The sequence below is a fragment of the Protopterus annectens genome, chromosome 3.part1 (assembly GCF_019279795.1).
Source record: "Protopterus annectens isolate FY-2018-M chromosome 3.part1, PAN1.0, whole genome shotgun sequence".
NCBI classification, from domain to species: Eukaryota; Metazoa; Chordata; order Ceratodontiformes; family Protopteridae; genus Protopterus; species Protopterus annectens.
Window position 1 is genome coordinate 1649100937 of NC_056732.1, and position 21299 is coordinate 1649122235.

Below are 21299 nucleotides of genomic sequence, written 5' to 3' on the forward strand. Positions count from 1 at the left end.
AATTGGAAGATGCATTAAGGAAGTTTAAAACAGAGAATGCACCAGGGTCAGCTAGGATTAATTAAGAGTTTTTAGAAATGAAAAATGGTACAAAAACACTTTCAGGAACTTTTAGAAGAATGGTGATAGAAAGGAGTAATGAAAGAATGAATTGTAAAGGAATAATAAAATTTGTGCATAAGCGGAATAAGAAAAAGGCATAAAAAACTGGAGGTCAGTCACATATCATTGTGATTATGGAATATTAATGAAAATAATGCAGATTAGACCAAATAATGAAAATAATATACTGGGGAAGGAGTGTTTGGTTAAAAAGGGTTTAGGGAATCCAAAAACATCCAAGACCTGAAATAAGAAACCCATTTTTTACTCTAATGACTTTTCTGCATTGAGGGATATTATTGCTAATTGCTGTGCCCACTTCTCTGCCCCTTGCAGAAGAAGCAAGGTTTGCATAATGTTATCAAATGTTCTTTCCTGAGTAAAACCACATTGATCTGTGTCTTTTATTCTATGCATTGTTTTGGACATTCTCTTTGCCAAAACTGTACATAAACACTTTATAATCATGGTTCAAAATAGTAATTGGTCTATGGGAGCTGAAAGATTTCACGTTTCCTCCTTAAGTATCATGGCTATCACCCCGCAACCCATATTCCAAAACTAAGGGTCTTTTTTTACTTGTATCACTTCACTGTTTAGTCCTACGCATTGATTAACCACCTTCTCTCTGCCCAACATTCAAACCTCAGTCGATATTCCATCACTCTTTGGTAACTTGTTCTATTTCTCCTTTTAAATTGTTTTCAAAACTTGTAACATAAATTTCTACCATTACCAAATTACCCTTTTCAGCTTTTACTGTGGATTAAGGCGAGCAGTCAAATAATTGTCCAACCATCTGTCCCTGGGGTCTAAATGTATTCCTTTTTATGCGAGTCCACATTGAAATCTCTAAACTCCTTTAATAATCCTTAGGGGTGTTTAATAGTTTTCAAGTATTTCTGTTCTGAATTTCAGAAACCAGGTTGGGAGGGTGGCCTAATGGTTCAGGTGTTTGCCTTGCAAGCGTAAGATGCAGGGTTTGAGTCTCACAAGGGATAATTGGCTAGGCTTAAAATGTCTTGCAAGGGCAGTTAGCTTAGTACTAATCTATGAACCAATATTTCTGCTTTTTGTTGCCTCAATCTTTCCCCTAAAGCTTTTGCTTACTACTGGTGTAGTGGCGGAGTGTACTTCTCTAACAGCTATTCTTTAGGCCAAAAATCTTTGGTCTTCTCTGTGTAAATGACTGCAAATCCCTCTGTTGTTCTCCTTCTGGACCTCTTTCCCTCTGTTTAGCTCTCCTTCTGGACCTCTTTCCCTCTGTTTAGCTCTAGTTCCCTTAAAGTTTTGTATTGTCTTCTAGTCAGTCTTACTCTTGACTCCATCTTGTGACATGCTTGTATTCAAATTCTCAAGGTTTCTTTTGCCTTATTCTATGCTTGTAATAAATCCTCTAGCACGACGTCCACTAATTTTATCAAAATTCTTTTAATCTGTTATTTGAACCCTTCACTTTGTAGTAAATGTATTGTGAGTCTCCACAATTGAGGAAGGAAATCATTTGTAGCCACTTGTATTATGACTCCTCTGTATGCATGATCCAAATGCATCATTGGCCCCAGTATCCTGTGTCCCATTATGTACATGTGCTCGTTAGTTACAGAAATCTGATCAATGTTCAACCAGGCTTGCTATTGAGGGCTATAGTATGTACATCTTGGGTCTTCCATCCTCTCCACTTTCCAACCAGATTTATTTAAAGCCATACTCCTCAGCTAGTATTTTGTCTTTCTGTCCCACCTGTAATCCCCCGATCCGATGCCTGATATCCTCAACCCCCCCCCAAGTTGGAAAAAATCATATTCCAGCCACCTGCTAGCATATATATAGCTCTTCAACAAAGTGTACTAATTTGGATAGGAGCATTTTTACAAAGGTATATAATCTCTGGGGGAATATAAATTGAAAGCAGTGTTAGTCTGATTCCCCCCATATATTCCTCACCTACCTGCTATGTAGCCTTTTCTGTCCACCAAAATGTTTTCCTCCTCCATTGCTGAGTGACAGTCTGTTAATATAACTCTACCACCCCTGTCGTATAGCTCCCCTGACAGTGATTGTGTCAGTGACTTGTAGCCTGTACACTCTAGTTTAATGTGCTCACCAGCAGCTGAATGAGTTTTTTGTAAAAGTGGTACTTGAACCTTTCCTTTTCTTGAAGATTGCCTAAAGGCATGAGACATCCTTTGTTTTTTGCATAAAAAAATGTTCGCTTGCAACTTTATGTATGCAAACACTTTTTTATGCAAAAGAACAAAGGTTGTTTTACATCATTTTGTAAAAATCATTTTAAAAATTGCTTCCGAGCACTGAAGTGTAAAAGTACACAGTCATGTTTATGGCATTAAAATTTATGGACAGGCAGGAGTTGCTTACATCACTTTGGGTGTTCAGCTGCAATTATGCTGGATTAGCGTGAGTAATTGTGTATTAGTTATGTAATTGCCAAACTGTTAATAACAGTTTGGCAAAAAACTAATACCCATGCTAATCCAACATAATTAGAGCTGAACACCCAAAGTGATGTATGCACCTCCTGCCCGCCCATCAATATTAATGTAGTAAATACAGCTGTGTACTTTCAGAGTTCCACATTTGGAAGCAAACTTTAAATGCAGTTTTTTTTAAAATGCAGCAAAATAAACTCTCATTTTCACACAAAAAATGCACACAACACTTTTTTGTGTGAAAAGCAGTTTGTTTCATGCATTTAAACATGATCTTTAAGATATTAAATCGTTTTTCTTTTTTAACCAAGTTCGTTAAGCAGTTAACATTCCACAAAATTAGTCTTAATTGATTGCATTATGTTGCATTAAGTTTTATTTGTTAGTCCCTTGCTATGAAACGTTATGTCACTCCAACTTAACTTTATATTTATACCACTTTTCTTAACTACCTGGAAAAACTTTTAATATTTTTATTGATCCAAAGTGTCTTATTTAGACATACTTTTGTTGTCTTCAGTGTTGGTGCACATGACTTAATTTCATACTTCTGTTAATAAAAAAATTAAACACAAAAAAAGAGTAGTAATCTAATATCTAAACTATGCACACACTTACAGCCTTCCAAGCAAAGGGCATTTTTTTTGTTGTTTTTTTGTTTTCAGCTCCTGAACCATATGTCACATTCCCATGCACTTTAGCTTGATGCAATTGAATAACATTGCAATTGAGACATGAGCCTCTCCCACACCTCCCTACACCACTTTAAAGCCACCCTCAACAGATATGTGCTTTTGAATTACTTTATTTTATCCAAGACTATTAATGAGTTTTCTTTGTTTACCATCCATACCTCTACCTTTTATTTTCCCTTACAGTTTGTACTTCAAGTTAGTTGATAAAGGTTCTGTCCATAGTATAGTCGATTTCCACCTAAAATGCTCCAAAAAAGCATCCCATCCCTAATTGCTTCTTACCTTTTCAACCACAGAACTCTTCTGCCCATAGTTTTCAGATGTCTATTGTTTAAGTAGTTCATAGTTTGCATCTTGTCATTAAACACCCTTGATGACACATAGGTTTTTGTCTCTTCCAATTAAAGTAAAATTTATTTTATTTGTTAGGGGCATGTTGTGATTCCAGATACGTTTGTTATTCAGCATGCTACCATTCTTTGCATTATTACATGTCACAGTACTACTTCCTCTCTTAATGGTGTAACCCTTAGTGAGAAACCCTAAAAACTTATTTCCCCTGTTCTTGGGTGATGTCAGACTTAGGGTATTCTTAGTGAGTTCACTATAGTACATTAAGGTAGAATAACAGGCCTAAAAATGTAGAGTCAGACTTGTGTTTTCGTGTATGCATTTAGGGAAAGGTGATTCAGTAGAAAGAAAAAGATAATCTTGCTTCTAACCATGAGATAACATTTTTCAAGGGAAAGCTACAGAATATTCCTTTCTCAATGCAAAGATATGTGTATGCAATAAGATGCTAGACAAAGAATAGACATTTAGGCACCGTGAGGCACATGCAAGACAAGGCTTGAAAACCAAGGCTAAAGAGGCATGTAAAACATTACAGGTTTTGGTATTATTATGAAATACTTCAGATGCAGTTGGTTGAGTCAGTTAAGTTAGCTTTTGGACTAATATGTGAAAGGTCTTTGCAGTACAGACACTTGAGCCTGAGTACAGAATCAGGTCAAATATCCATACTATTCAGGAGGAAAGACTGTTTCAGTTGATATTACTCAGGAGAATTAGAATATACCTGAAGAAACTTTGGATATATTTATGAGCACTGTTACTGTTAACCAGCATTCCAGAATTTCTACAGACTGTTATTGTTTATCAGCACTGTTATTGGAGATGGTATTTGCATGTTGTTAATATGTAATAAAGCATTTTTAACCAAGCTACAGCATGTTCAGAATTCATTCTGAAAAGTACAAAAAGACTTGGCCTATAAAGGAGAGACTGGCAGCTGTTCAGCCCAAGTTTGGGTAATTGACAAATAGACATTCATTCTAGTGTCATTTCAGTTGTTTTCAGTTAAATCCAGTATACTAGTCTTATCAATTCTTTCAAGGGCGAGCCTACCATTGATGGTGGGGATAACAGTTAAAGTAAGTCTCAAAACCCAATAGCAACCTTATCAGCAGTCAGACTACATGCATTCTACAGAACGGACTTCAGGGCAAAGTAAAAGCAGTCTGTAAGACTTTTTCTAGTCTGTCAGTAACTACAGCGGAAGTATTTCATAACAGACCTTTCAACAGCACATTAGTGCATTTGCAGACAGGAGACTGTGAATGCCATATAGAATAAGGCCACATCCGACAGCACTGCAGTTACTCCTTACAGCGCAGAGCTTTTTTTTAAGATACCACTAATATTTCAGATGTAAACTTCATACAGAATACAGCCTGAGCAGAACAGAACACGTACCTCTGTGTATAGTAACTGCACCTGTTAGACAGTTTGCTGAGCACCAGTGTTTTTTCAAAACACTACTTCAGGAAAAGTCTCAAAGAACATCAGCATATCAGCAGTGCTTCAGAAATTCTACAAACTTCTGCAGTGTTCCTTCAGAACATAAAAAATAAATTATCCAGTTAACAGCGACGTACTTCACCATCTCCATAAACTTTGAAGTTTCCAGTGTGATGTCACACAGCCAAGAAGCAAGAAAAAGTTTAAAAATCTGCAGACAGCAAGCCACATTAATCATAAAGCTGGTTTCTCCTGTAAATGTAAGAATGTTTGTACTTTTTATCTAAGTCAGACAGTAGTTATCAAAAAAGTTAAAATACATCAAGTACGGTATATTTTATAAATATGTCAATCAATACTTCTACAGTAAAGTCACCATTAAATGTTTTGTTTAAAGTTAAAAATTGGGTAAAGCAGTCTAAAAACTGTATTCCAGGTATGTTCATTTAAATTTAAAGGTTTTCCAGGAATGTTACATCTTTCCAGATGCAAAAGGGTTAAATCACAGAGGCACACTGCAACAGACACAGTGTTTAATGATTAGCAGAATATGTCAGCATCTATCAGTATGGTTTCAAACTTGACACAAATTCTTGTTGACAGTCTTCAGAACTCCATGTAAATGCTACAGCACATGTAATTCGAGGTACAGAGTTGAGTTGTAGTGTTGCATGTACAGACGTCAGCATTGTCAGTGTATGCAACATGCAGATTTCCAGATCAAATAGAATGTCTCAAGTTCATGTTATTTCAAAAACAGATATTCAGAATGCAATACATTTTAGTTTTATGTTTTCAGAAGCCAGTGCAAATATTGTATTGTGGGGGGATAAGAAGGTCTGATAAAGTAAACACCAACATAAATGATATACAGGTTTCAGGGAAAAGTAAAGAAGAAATGCATACCTTACCTTATGTCAGTGTTGTTACTAGTGTTTCAGGGAAAAGTAAAGAAGAAATGCATTCCATAGCTCATTTCAGTGTTGTGGCTAATTTTATAAATCAGATTTTTGGCTTGTTTGTAAAGGGTGTGGCTGTCGAGCACAAACCACATTATTTGTCTGTCATTGTTTCAGGGTAAAAGAAATTACAGTATTTCAATGTTTACAGAAGAGGAATCATTGAATAATGTTCTGATTAACAGTTACAATTATACCTACAATAGAAAACACAAATGGTGTTTTGTCAGGATTTAAAGGGTCAAAGACTACACTGGTTAACAGTTCAAAGTGTAACTGCTCCATACTAGGCATGGACATTTCTTCAGAGTTGTATTTGTTAGACTTCAGTAACAAGATTTTATGGAAAAATAAAAATACTACAGTATGCACAGTAGTGCACACAGATGACATGTAAGAATTTGCATGCAGTAAATTGTGCAAATGTACAGAATTTGAAGAATTGGTTACAACAGGAACAGGCAGATTTATGGATTAAAGATAAAATAAAGTCCAGTTCAGCTGACACAGGTGAAGTGCTCAGAAAGAAGTATTGGATGTGGCCAGTGAGAAAAAAAGGATAACAATTTGTGTAGGGTATACCAGCAATGACAGTTAAGTTAATTCATAGAGGAAAGGGTTTACAGTTACTGATTTGGCAAATTCATTTTTTGTGTTATTGTTTTGTTTAGCAGACATTAAGACCTTTGTATTATGGTAGTAAAGTCTTGCAGTGCATAAATAATATCTTGATACAGACGGAGACAAAAAGTATTCACAGATATTAAATGATTTGCTACATTACAGAATGTAAAATATAATGTCAGTGCTGCATTTTAGAAGTGACACTACAGTTAAAAGTTCAGATCCCATGGAAGAAAAGAGTGCATCATAAATATTGTGTCATTAAAGCCACAGGTTCAACTCCTATGTTGCACTGGTATACAGAAAGGGCAGAATAGTAAAAGTTCCAGAATTAGATCAGTCCAAATAAATGTGCTTAGTATATGAAGAAACTTCACATACTTGTATAAAGGACAGACAAACTTCCCAAATCCAATCAGTTCAACTCTAGTGATAAATGTGTATATGTAAATAGTTCAAGATTATATATATTTCATGCAGAAATCACAGTTTATTAGCACACCAGATCAGATTACATGCCAGGTCATCAAGCTGAATTAAAGACAGTACTGTATACCACAAATCAGTATGATAAAGATCAATTTAATATTTTTAGGTATAGTTTATCCAGTTACAGTTCTTACTATTTATCCAAGAAAATTGTAGACTAACGATAAATCCTTTCAACATTCAGTAGTACTGAAAAACATTAAATGACGTCAGCTAAAGGAACGGCTATGTTAAGCCAGTGGGCGGAGATTTATGTTATGACCTGATGGTCACAGAGTAAACGTAGAAAGTTCAGTAGTTGAAATTAATTTTATAGAGGTGCAGAACAGAAAAAGTGTTGAAATATTAACACATTGTTAGATTACTACATTAGTTTTTTTTTTTGAGGTTATGATAGAAAAAAATAATGCCACTGAGGTTTCCGTTTAATTTAATAATAAAGTTACAGCCTTTTCATTTCACTGTAGTACATTATCAGTTTGCTTACAGACTTACACAAATCTGTTTATTTCATGCAGAAACATGTAAATTAAGTCAGGGCAACAATCAGTGCTATCAGTTTATAAACCTGCAAATGTTATTTTATGGACCTGATACTCTTGTGCTTTGATAATATTGTTAAATAATTTCCAGTTTGATTGTACAGTTGTCCAGAATACAGAGAATTAAAATACCAGGTTCTTTTTAATGCCTACTGTGAAGAAACTGAAAATACTGTCATCTGAGTTAGCATATGTGGCAGGAGATTTGTGTATACTCTCAGATTAATTTATATAGTATGCCAGCATGTCTAATTGGGAAAATGTTAATTATTCTTCTTTCGGCTTTTCCCGGTTAGGGGTCGCCACAGCGGATCACCTGTTTCCATTTCTTCCTGTCCTTTACATCTTGCTCTGTCACACCAAACATCTGCATGTCCTCTCTAACCACATCCATAAACCTTATCTTAGGCCTTCCTCTTTTCGTCTTACCTGGCAGCTTCATCCTTAGCATCCTTTTCCCAATATACTCAGCATCCCTCCTCAGCACATATCCAAACCAACGCAATCTCTCCTCTCTGGCTTTGTCTCCAAACTGTCTAACCTGGTCTGACCCTCTAATATACTTATTCCTAATCCTGTCTACCCTCGTCACACCCAGTGCAAATCTTAACATCTTTAACTCTGCCACATCCAGCTCTGACTTCAGCCTTTTTGTCAATGCCACTGTCTCTAACCCATATAACATAGCTGGTCTCACTACCCTTTTGTAGACTTCCCTTTCACTCTATCTGATACTCATCTGTCACAAATCACTCCTGACACTCTTCTCCACCCACTCCACCCTGCTTGTACTCTCTTCTTCACCTCTCTTCCACACTTGCCATTACTCTGAACTGTTGATACCAAGTATTTAAACTCATCCACCTTCACCAATTCTACTCCCTGCATCCTCACCATTCCTCTGTCCTCCCTTTCATTCACACACATATATTCCATCTTAGTTCAGCTGACCGTCATTCCTCTCCTCTCAAGAGCATATCTCCACCTGTCCAGGGTCTCCTCAACCCGTTCCCTACTCTCACTATATATCACAATGTCATCTGCAAATATCATAGTCCACTGGGACTCCTGTCTATTCTCGTCTGTCAACCTGTCCATCACCAGTGCAAATAAGAAAGGGTCAGACCTGATCCTTGATGTAATCCCACCTCCACCTTAAACGCATCTGTCTCTCCCACTGCAGATCTCACTACTGTCACACAACCCTTGTACATATCCTGTACCACTCTTACATACTTCTCTGCCACTCCCGACTTCCTCATACAATACCACAACTCCTCTCTAGGCACCCTGTCATATGCTTTCTCTAAGTCCACAATGACACAATGCAACTCCTTCTGACCTTCTCTGTAGTTCTCCATCAACACTCTCAGAGCAAACATCACATCTGTAGTGCTCTTTCCTGGCATGAAACCATACTGTTGATCACTAATCATCACCTCCCTTCTTAACCTAGCTTCCACTACTCTTTCCCATAACTTCATGCTGTGACTGATCAGTTTTATCCCTCTGTAGTTACTACAGTTCTGCACATCACCCTTATTCTTAAAAATCAGTACCAAAACACTTTTTCTCCACTCCTCAGGCATCCTCTCACTTTCCAAGATTTCATTAAACAATCTGGTTATAAATTCCACTGCCATTTCTCCTAAACACCTCCAAGCTTCCACAGGTGTGTCATCAGGACCAACATCCTTTCCATTCTTCATCCTCTTCATAACTATCCTAACTTCCGCCTTGCTAATCCATTGCACTTCCTGATTCACTATCCCCCCATCATCCAACCTTCTCTCTCTCTCATTCTCTTCATTTATCAGCGCCTCAAAGTACTTCTTCCATCTGTTCAACACATTCTCCTCGCTAGTCAGTACGTTTCCCTCATTATCCTTTATCACCCTTACCTGCTGCACATCTTTCCTAGCCCGGTCCCTCTGTCTAGTCAATCGGTACATGTCCTTTTCTCCCTCCTTAGTGTCCAACCTTTCATACAACTCTCTATACGCCTTATCCTTTGCCTTTGCCACCTCTCTCTCGTTACAATGCACCTCATTTCCTTATACTCCTGTCTACTTTCTTCATCTCTCTGACAATCCCACTTCTTCGCCAACCTCTTTCTCCGTATACTCTCCTGTACTTCCTCATTCCACCACCAGGTCTCCTTGTCCTCCTTCCTCTGTCCAGATGTCACACCAAGCACCTTTCTAGCAGTCTCCCTTACTAGCTCTGCTGTAGTTACCCAGCTATTCGGTAACACTTCACTGCCAACCAGTGCCTGTCTTAACTCTTCCCTGAACTCCACCTCACAATCACCCTTTTTCACTTTTCACCATTTGATCCTTGGTGCTGCCCTCACACTCTCCTCCTCCTCTTAATCACCAATGCCATTCTGCAGACCACCATTCTATGCTGCCTAACTACACTTTCCCCCGTCACCACTTTACAGTCTCCAGTCTCCTTCAAACTAGCCCTCCTGCATAGGATATAATCCACCTGTGTGCATCTCCCTCCACTCTTGTATGTCATCCTCTGCTCCTCCCTCTTGTTAAAATACGTATTCACCACAGCCATGTCATCCTTTTTGCAAAATCCACAACCATCTGACCTTCTGCATTCCTTTCCTTAACACCATACCTACCCATCACTTCCTCATCCCCTCTGTTCCCTTCACCAACATGCTCATTGAAATCTGCTCCGATACCACTCTCTCACCCTTGGGTACAGTCATCATCACTTCATCCAACTCACTCCAAAATTTTTCTTTCTCATCCATCACACACCCAACTTGCGGCGCAGATGCACTAACAACATTCATCATTACACCCTCAATTTCCAGCTTCATAAACATCACTCTATCCGACACTCTTTTCACCTCCAAAACACTCTTGGTATACCGTTCCTTCAGGATAACCCCTACCCCATTTCTCCTCCCATCCACACCATGATAGAACAATTTGAACCCACTTCCAATACACCTGGCCTTACTTCCCTTCCACCTGGTCTCTTGTACACACAATATATCAACCTTCCTTCTGTCCATCATATCAACTAGCTCTCTCCCTATACCAGTCATGCTGCCAACATTCAAAGTTCCTACCCGCACTACCACACTCCTAACCTTTCTCCTCTCTTCCTGCCTTCGAGCATGCCTTCCCCCTCTTCTTCTCCTTATCCTCCTTCGGCCAACAATAGCCCAATTTCCGCCAGTACCCTGTCGGCTAACTGTACTGGTGGCGGTCATTGTTAACCCGGGCGTCGACCGATCCAGTATGTAAAATCTGTATTGGTTTCCGCATATCTCATTTGGCAGATGTTTTATGCCGGATGCCTTTCCTGATGCAACCCTCCCCATTTATCCGGGCTTGGAACTGGCACAAAGAAATGCACTGGCTTGTGCATCCCCAGTGGCTTGGCTGGGTTGTGAAATTGTGAAAATGTAAATAAGTTTTTAAAATGTTGAGTATTTTTCTGTTTATATAGAATGTTCAAAGAATCTGTCAATATTTTGATACGTTTTAATTGTACTTGTTTGAGAGGAAGATTCTAAAGTACTGTGGAGAATCAGCTGAACAGTAGGTGATGTCATTAGAATGTTCCTGGTTACAAAGTGATTATTTGAACAGCTGATTGACAGAAAAAGAACTTTTTCAAACAGCTGACTGTTATATATTTTTTTTAAAATAAGGAAGTTAGTCAAGTACTTTGCTGTTAATCACGTGTTGAGCAGTTTGTGAAGAGTTGCAGTCAGTTGCAGAGAACAGTGCTCTCCAGTGATACCCAAAGAAAACAGAACACACCAAAAACTGTAAGCCTGCCTTTGCCTTGCTGTTATGTGTTAGGTTAGATTAGATCAGGGACAGTAGTTAGATTAGGAAAATTTAGTTATTCAGATAGAGTTTTTTCTAGAATGATGAACTTGTATCCTACAATTTAATTTTACATTTCTGGTATGTATTGAAAGTTATTGATTTACATTGGTGTAATCATTTTACTTCTTATTAAATGTTTTTCATTACTTTCCATTGTGGCTGGAAGTCCGTGTGTTCTTTAGAGATTAGAGAGTGCTTATACCTGTTTGATATTCCCTGAGTCAACTTGAAGGCCTGGTCGCTTCTGGTCATAACTATCATTTATTTTGATATTTAATCTACTATATCAGTTACCTACCATATCTTCTATTCATTCTTGATGCCTGTGTAGCAGTAACGCTAAGGCTATACCTTACTTTCAGAATCTTTAATCTGCTGCCGTCTTTCTCTCTACTGCAAAACTGCAATACTATATTGTTTACACATTTGATATTATCCCGTGTCATCAACTGTATTCTTGTTTGGCTTGCATACTTAATACTTGTTATACAGATGATGGATTTTATCTATTTTATTTTATTGCCTATTCTGTAATGTGTTCTGTACCATTGCTGCTTGATTTTTATGTTTCGATTCTGTAGCTTTATCATGTTTGGTTTTGGAGCTTTTCTCCCCTGGCCTCTACTGAAAATGGGCTCACCCTAGCCCAGTAGACCTCCCGGTAAACAAATGCAAATAGGTAAATAAATAAATAATTTTCATAACTGGATACCCCTTTAGAAGGGCATGATTGGTGGCAAATGTTTTCCTCAGTACAGGAATGGAGATGATGATAGTTTTATTCATATTTTTGAGAGGGTATGTAGACAATATGATGGTGACCGTGAGCTCTGGATTCTGCTCTTGACTCCTTTATTCCATGGTAAAGTTGTTCAGGCCATGTCAAAATTGTCTGACGTAGATTGTTTGAATTATGATAAAGTTAAGACTGGTCTTCTAGATTGTTTTAAACTAACACCCGAAGCTTATAGAAAAAAAAATTCATGAACATAGATGCAAGGCAGATGAAAGTGTATGTGATTATATACTGCTGACTTAAGTACTTCCTTTCACAGATTTTCACAGATGGGTGAGTGGGTGTCAAGTCGCCACTTTTGAGGGACTGGTAGACCTTGTGGTGAAAGAACAAGCCCTCAATACTTTGCCTGATGACATGAGATTCTAGTTAGCAAACTGTGAGTGCAACTATGCATAGGAGTTGGGGAGAAAAAGGAATCTGTACTTGGCAAGCAGAGCACCACTACATAAGAAAGGGATACCCAGTGCTGTACATGAACATAAGGGAACCCCGGGGGGGGCAGTTTAAACCACTCCAACAGAGTACACCAGTAACTGGGGAACTATTAATCCAAGTGTTCATTTAGGGCTAGATGTTTCAAGTGTAACTAGAGTGGGGACACAGCAGTCAAATGTCCATCGAGGCAAGGTGAGAAACAAAGTAAGGGAGCAGTAAGGGTGGATGACAAACTGCCAGTGGTAAGTTGTTTAGAAACAACTAGGGTGCCAAATTATCACCAAAATTTATATCCTATCTTAGTAATTGGTAAACAGGTAACTTCTAAGAGGAACACAGCTTCTAATAGAACCATTGTGAGGCCTGCAGTGGTATAAAAAAGCAATACTTGCTTGGGCAGTCCACTGCAGACAGAACAATGGGAGAGACCCCATTTCAGATACCTTTGGCTAGGGTTCATCTTCACTGGGAGCGTGGAATAGGAAGCAAGCAAGTATGTGTGTGTTCAAGAATATTCCTGCAGATGTCCTGATAAAGAATTACTTTGATGATACAGTACCTTGTGCACATGCAGTGACACGCAGACAGGCTTGGAGAAACATATACAGTGCAATGGATAAGTATTTGCCCTCTTCCTGATTTCTTATTTTTTTGCATGTTTGTCACACTTAAATGTTTCAGATCATCAAACAAATATAAATTTTAGACAAAGATAACCCAAGTAAACCCAAAATGGAGTTTTTAAGTGATGATTTTATTTATTAAGGAAAAAGAACTATCCAAACCTACATGGCCCTATGTGAAAAATTAATTGTCCCCTAAACCTAATAACTGGTTGAGCCACCCTTAGCAGCAATCAACTGCAATCAAGCGTTTGTGATAACTGGCAATGAGTCTTTCACATCGTTGTTGAGGAATTTTGGCCCACTCTTCTTTGCAGAATTGTTTTAATTCAGCCATATTAGAGGGTTTCTGAGCATGAACTGCCTTTTTAAGGTCATGCCACAGCATCTCAATTGGATTCAAGTCCGAACTATAACTAGGCCACTCCAAAACATTTATTTTGTTTTTTTTTTTTAACCCATTCAGAGGTGGACTTCCTGGTGTATTTTGGATCATTGCCCTGCTGCAGAACCCAAGTGCGCTTCAACTTGATGTCATGAACTGATGGCCGGACATTCTCCTTCAGGATTTTTAGGTAGATAGCAGAATTCGTGGATGTTCTTCGTGTTTCACTGTTGCAGTCATCACATTTGGATTATCTGCCTGCAGGTAGCTCTCAGCCGGCCTGAATACCAGATTCTTGGGATTTCTGCGTCAGATGCTGTCGCTTCTTCCATGACGTCAGGCTGTCAGGGGTATAAAACATGCAGCCAATGCCATTACATCAGTCTTTCTTGCCGTGCGGTGCCCGAAGCAGAAGCAATTCGCAAGTGCCGGTCGGCCGACTCCTAAAATTGTCGTTTTTCAAGTTTCAGACCTGAAGTCTTCTAAAAGATAAGTACGCCGTTGGGGATCCTTTTTTCTTGCTCTAACCGATGTCAGAAAAAATTAATAATTGTCTTGCCTGTGAAAACAAATACCTCACAGAGATTTTCATTCTTACTGCGTCACCTGTTTAGGCCCAGACCACGACGTCCCTCGCTCTCAGTTTTGTGCCTTGTTCAACACCCGAACTATTCGTCCTCAGGCTATTTTTGTAGCTAAATTCTTTTGCTGTTGATCTACGTACTCTGAAATGACTTTGGAAAGCCATCCGACTACCGATCTTCCAAAAAAGTAAGGATAAAGACAGAGACAGACCGCATAGGTCCAAGTCTGCTGACGACGCTAACATTAAGCTAGTCGCCACTCCGCCAGTACTCAGTGAGGCGCTTTCGCAGCCCCTGATACCCGTTTCTACAGATTCGCAGGCTTCTACTGAGACCCATTCGGAGTCCGGTATGCCACAAGATGCTTCTTCGACTATAGAACCTGTGGATGTCTCTACCTTGGGTGGCTCTGGAGCCGCTGTGCAGGCACCGGCTTCTGAGGGTGTTTTCAGGCCTTCCAATCTTCATGTTAAACCGACAACTTCTTTTCAAACCAAAAATATTGTATTTCTCAGGCCTAAAGTTCACACTACGCCTAGGAAACCGATGACCAAAGCGCATTCTAAGGCCCACATGCCACAAAAACAAATGATTAGAATGGCTGAGGACCTCGTTAATTAGGGGAAGTCAGCCTTCCCCCTCAAAAAGACCCAGAACTGATTTTCCTTCTGATTCTTCTGAACAGAAATCTGATTTCTCTGATACTTCTGATTTCCAGGACATACCCTTATCTACCTATGAGGATTCTGATGCAGAGGATTCCATTCCTTCTGCTTCCCCTCCAGAAGATGTTTCCTTTGGTGAAACCCTGCACACCCTTAGAGAACATTTCCTCTGGGAGAGCCAGGACTACTCCCAGTCCAAAAAGAGACTCAGGGAATTTTTAAGCTTGCCTCAGCGCAGGCCTCTAGCTATCCCTCCTGTCCTGGAAATTGTAGATGATTGTTTTCCTGGAATCCAGTCTTACCCCTGATACCTTGCCTCCAGCTCTCAGGAAACCTGACAGGTACTACAGACTGCCTGACTCCCACAAATTCCTTTTTAGGAATCCTACTGCAGATCCAGAGACCATTTCCCAGGAACCTAAAGGCATTAAGGCTACAACTGCCAAAAATCCTACCCCTTCAGACAGGGATTCCAGGGCATTAGATAGATGGGGGAAGAAAAGTATACACCTCTGCTACGCTTGCCATTAGGGCTTTAAATTGCCAGTTTCATATGTTAAGTATCAGCAGCATGTTATAGAGCTAATTAAACAAAAAAATGTTGTTGAGTCCTGACTATGCAGAACACAAAGATTTACAAGAGTTAATGCATTCTGCTAACCAAGTTGGTGAACATACTTTACAGTGTGGGTTTGATACTTTAGAAGCATCTTGCAGGGCTGCTGTCACTGTGTCTGTTCTTAGAAGACATGCTTGGCTTAAGGAACAGAACTTGCCAGATCATGTCAAAGCAAAATTACTGGATGCACCATTAAATCAAGAGCGTCTGTTTGGTAATAAAACAGAAGTCGTCCACAAAAGAATGGAGGAGAAAGCTAAATGTATGCAAACTCTTAATTTCTTACAAGTACAGCCACCTAGATTCAGTAGGCATTGGCCTTCAAAATAATGGTATTTTCCAGTTCCTACCAGGCCTTCTCAGTCCAAACCCAGGGGCAGCAGACCACCAAGACTTCAGTCTCAGCTTATGCACAAATCTAAGCAATGGAGTGCTCCCATGTCCAAAACAGGGAGTAGTAAGCCTCCATCCTATGGTAAAATTGCACAATGACTTCTTAACTCTTCCAAGCCTTGCCCAAGTACTTGCACCTTTACGAGGAAAACTTGCACTGCATGCCAAAAACTAACAATAAATTACCCAAGACAAATGGGTATTAAACATTGTTTCCAAGGGATGCAATTTCCAGTTCCACTCCCATCCATAAGCGGATGGCCAGACCTCCCCCCAAACCAGTGGGCAGAGGCCCAAAAGCAAGTACTCTCTCTTCTCAGTTTCAAGGCTATTCAACCTGTCCCAGCAGAAAAAAAGGGACAATGTTTTTACTCCAGACTGTTTCTGTTCCCCAGAAAAGAAAACTCTTGGCGTCCTATCCTGGATATGTCTGTTCTCAACACCTTTTTGGTGGTTCCAAAATTCAAAATGCTAATTCTCCAACAGCTGCTTCCTATGCTAGCCAAGGACTCCTGGCTAGTAACCCTAGATTTAAAAGAAGCTTATCTGCACATCCCCATAAGGGAATCTTGCAGGAAATACCGACGATTCAGAGCAGGCTCTATGCACTATCAGTTCTCTGCACTTCCCTTTGGCTTATCTACTGCACCCAGGGTATTCACAACGTGCCTAGCTCCAGCCATTGCATATTGCAGACAGAGAGGAATTCAGATTTACCCATACTTGGACAATTGCCTGATTCAGGTGGACAGTCAGGAATTGCTACTTCAGCACCTGGCATTTGTAAAGAGACTTCTAACTTCATTGGGGTACACCATCAACGAAAAGAGATCACAGCTAGTACCCAGCCAACAGATTGTATTCCTGGGAGCAAGCTTGAACACAACTTCCCAGATGGCATTCCTCACTCCAGAGAAACTATTTCAATCTACTGGCCACCAAAACCCGGCTATCTTCAAGAAAAATACTGCAAGCCCTAGGGTTCATGGCCTCTTGCATTCTACTAATTCCATATGCAAGACTGCATATGAGAAAACTTCAATGGTACCTAAAAAGTCTATGGTGTCAACATTTTCAGGACCTGGAAACAAGGATTCCTATCATTCCTTTTCTAAGGACACAGAGTTCCTTTGGTGGGCAGAGGCCTGCAACCACAACAAGGGCCTCCCTTTCAGTCTACCCCCTGCTGCCCAAACCCTAACAACAGATGCATCAGACTATGCATGGGGGGGCTCACATGGCAGGGCAGTGCATTCAGGGCAAATGGGACCCAAAGCTAATGCACCTGCATATCAATCAAAAAGAAATGTTAGCTGCACAGAATGCTCTGACAGCCTTCAAAGGCCTTATTCTTCCAGGACAACTATTGGTAAAGACATACAACACCACAGTTATGTGGTATATAAACAAGCAGGGGGGAACCCATTCCTACCCACTCTGCAGACTAGCCATGGCTCTGTGGTACACAGCCTTGAGCAACCAAGTGCACTTACAAGCTCAATTCCTGCCAGGCAAACTAAATTCACTGGCAGACGACTTAAGCAGAAATCTCATGGACCCACACGAGTGGAAACTGGAATCCAAAATATTCAAGCTTTTGAGGAACAGATGGGGGACACCAGAGGTGGACCTTTTTGATTCCCTTCAAAACTATCAATTGAGCAAATATTGCACCAGAACTCCCCACAGCCAAGCTTGAAAAGTGGATGCTGTGTCCTTCACCTGGGAAAGCCTCTCAGTCTATGCCTTTCCCCCTCTGCCACTCCTCTAGAAGGTTCTACTAAAAATCAAACAGGACAAGCCAAGGACAATCCTGATTGCGCCAGACAGGCCACACCAGCACTGGTACCCTCTTTTGCGCAGTATGACAGTGCTACAACCATGTCAACTGCCTCAGACTCCTTCCCTGCTGTCACAGCAGGCAGGCCAGGTTCTGCACCCTCAGCTACAGACCCTGAACCTTGCAGCCTGACTAATCCCCTGAATTCAACACCAGCAACCCTCAGTAAGCAGGTGCTGCATGTCATTCTTGGGGCAAGGAGGCCTAGTACTAGAAAATCCTATTTGGAAAAATGGAAAAGATACTGTTTCTGGAGCCAGTCTCAGGGAATGGGCACAACTGTGCCCAGCTTACCTCATATACTAGATTACTTAACAGAAATGCTCCACAAAGGCCTATCCTTCTCTTCAATTAAGATTCATGCCTCTGCCATCTCAGCCCATTATAATACTGAGCCACCCCTCTTCTCTCATCCTCTGGTAAAACAGTTCCTGAGAGGAGCCAAAAATCTAAGACACCCCCCCCCAGGAGAGTTCCCACTCCAGCCTGGGACCTTAAGTTTGTATTAGAAAAGCTCACACGTCCGCCCTTTGAACCTGCTGCCACAGCAGAGTTAAAATTCCTCTCATGGAAAACAGCTTTACTTCTAGCCATCACTTCAGCAAGAAGAGTGTCTGAATTGCAGGCCCTTATGGCAGTGGAACCCTTCATTATCTTCCATGCAGACAGGTTTTCCCTCAGGACTAACCCATCTTTTATGCCCAAGGTGGTGTCCAGTGTGGCTTTAAACCAGTCCATTCATTTGCCAACCTTTTTTCCTAATCCTCAGAATAAAGGGGAAAGGATCCTGCATTCCCTGGACGTGCACAGGCAGCTCGGGTTCTATCTGGACAGGACTAAGCCTTTCAGAAAGTCTGACCAGCTGCTAGTCAGCTTTGCTGCAGGGGCAGAGGGCAAGGCCATTTCAAAGCAAACCATTTCTAAATGGATAGCACACTGCATCCATTTCTGCTACAAACACCATGGGAAACCTACACCACAGGGGATCCGAACTCATTCCACTAGGGCTACATCTACCTCTACAGCATTTCTCAGGGGAGTCCCTACCAGGGACATTCTGGAAGTTGCAACCTGGAGCTCTGTGCACACTTTCACCAGGCACTACCGCTTGTCTATATTTTCTGAATCCAGAGCTGGATTTGCCACAGCAGTCTTACAGGGCCTGATTGCCAGCCCTAATGCTTCATAACTACCTCCACCCTTCCTTAGCTTTGGGACTCAACCCAAATGTGATTACTGCAAAAGTGAAACACAAAGAACATAGTACAGTTGTGTACACTTACAATAAATGTAGATGTTCGAGTGTATTCACTGTTGCAGTCCTGGTTACCCTCCCTCCAGCCCCCTGACTTCTCTTGACTTCTATCCTATCTTTTTTGTCTGGCATATCTTCTGTCATTGGTATTTGTTTTTTGTTGGGAGTATTACATACCATCTAATTGCTTCCTATTTTGGGGGCACCTGACATCTGGGGCAAGAAAAACTGATGTAATGGCGTTGGCTGCATGTTTTATACCCCTTACGGCCTGATGTCATGGAAGAAGCAGCAGCAACTGAAGCAGAAATCCCAAGACTCTGGTATTCAGGCCGGTTGAGGGCTACCTGCAGGCAGATGACCCAAATGTGATAACTGCAACAGTGAATACACTTGAACATATAAATTTATGGTAAGTGTACACAACTGTACTTTCCATCAATCACAGCAAGTCATCCAGTTCCAGAAGCAGCAAAGCAGCCCCAGAGCATCACACTACCACCACCATGTTTGACTTGTTGGTGTGGTGATCTTTTTCTGAAATGCTGTTACTTTTACGCCAGATGTAACTGGACCCACACCTTCCAAAAAGTTCACATTTTGTTTCGGCAGGCCATAGAATATTTTCCCAAAAGTCGTGGGGGTCATCAAGATTTTATTTGGCAAAAGTGAGACGAGCCTTTATGTTCTTTTTGGTCAGCCATGGTTTTCACTTTGGAAGTCTGCCATGCATGCCATTTTTGCCCAGTCTCTTTCTTATGGTTGTCTCATGTGAACACTGACCTTAACTGAGTCAAGTGAGACCTGCAGTTCTCTAGATGTTGTACTGGGTTCTTTTGCGACCTTTTGGATGAGTCATTGCTGCACTCTTGGGGTAATTTTTGTAGGCCGGCCACTCCTGGGAAGGTTCTCCACTGTTCTATGTTTTCTCCATTTGTGGATAATGGCTCTCACCGTGGTTCGCTGGAGTCCCAAAGCTTTAGAAATGTCATTGTAACCTTTTCCAGACTGTAAGATGTCAATTACTTTGTTTGTCATCTGTTCCGAAATTTCTTTAGATCACAGCATGATGTCTTCCTTTTTGGGATCTTTTGGCCTACTTCACTTTGTCTGACAAGTTCTATGTAAGTGATCTCTTGATTCAACAGGTCTGGCAGTAATCAGGCCTGGGTGTGGCTAATGAAATTGAACTCAGCTTTCCCAAAAATGTGATTAACCACAGTTACGTCATGATTTAACAAGGGGGGCAATTACTTTTTCACGTAGGACCATGTAGGTTTGGATATTTTTTTTCCTTAAATAAATAAAATAATCACTTAAAAACTGCATTTTATGCTTACATGGGTTATCTTTGTCTAATATTTAAATTTGTTTGATGATCTGAAACATTTACGTGTGACAAACATGCAAAGAAATAAGAAATCAGGAAGGGGACAAATACTTTTTCATTGCACTGTAGTTCCAGTAGTCTGGGAGAGACCCAGAAAGATTTCATACCTGAAGCTGGGACTGGAGTGGTGGCTGTTTCAGAGAAGGTGCTATCTTGTAGCACTAAGTCTAAATGTGAGCCACAGCTGCTTGCGGGGTACTGATGTTCCCTTGGACATGGTGAGGATGGAGGTGAGTGGTGGAACTCAGAGTGACAGCGAGGAGCAACTGTCAGACATTACTTGACTTCCTGTGGAAGGGGAGCTTGTGTTTAAGAATATTCCTGCAGATGTCCTGATAGGGAGTGACTGTGATGATGCAGTGACACACAACCAATCTTGGAGACAGGCATGTAGGTCCGGTAGTCTGGGAGAGAACCTGACAGATCTCATACCTGAAGCTAGGACTAGTGTGGTGGCTGTTTTAGAAAAGGAGCTATCCTGTAGTAGTAAGTCTGAAAGTAAGCCACAGCTCCTGGGAGGTACTAATGTTCCCTTGGACATGGTAACTGCAGGGATGGAGGGGAGTGATGATACCCAGATTGACAGTGAGGTACACCTGTCAGAAGATGCTAGGCTTCCTGCAAAAGGGGAGCTTGGGAGGGTCGCAAATGTACAGTTGAGACAGGCTCAACTTATGAACCCTGCAGTACAAAGCTTGGGGGAGATACCTAAGGAAGCACCTCAGGTTCAAGGAAGAGGGGAGTCTGTATACAGGAACAAAGGTTTGTTATGTAAAGTGTGGAC

The 21299-nt window shown here is 40.6% G+C and overlaps 1 protein-coding gene across 1 annotated transcript in view; it reads left to right on the forward strand.

The window, feature by feature from the left end:
- The window catches only part of ANKIB1 (ankyrin repeat and IBR domain containing 1), a 2275843-nt gene that overhangs the window by 1780890 nt on the left and 473654 nt on the right, over nt 1-21299 (forward strand). The window contains 3 exon segments of the mRNA XM_044067672.1: nt 2540-2557; nt 11064-11078; nt 18312-18342. Of these exon segments, the coding sequence (XP_043923607.1) occupies nt 2540-2557; nt 11064-11078; nt 18312-18342 (64 nt within the window).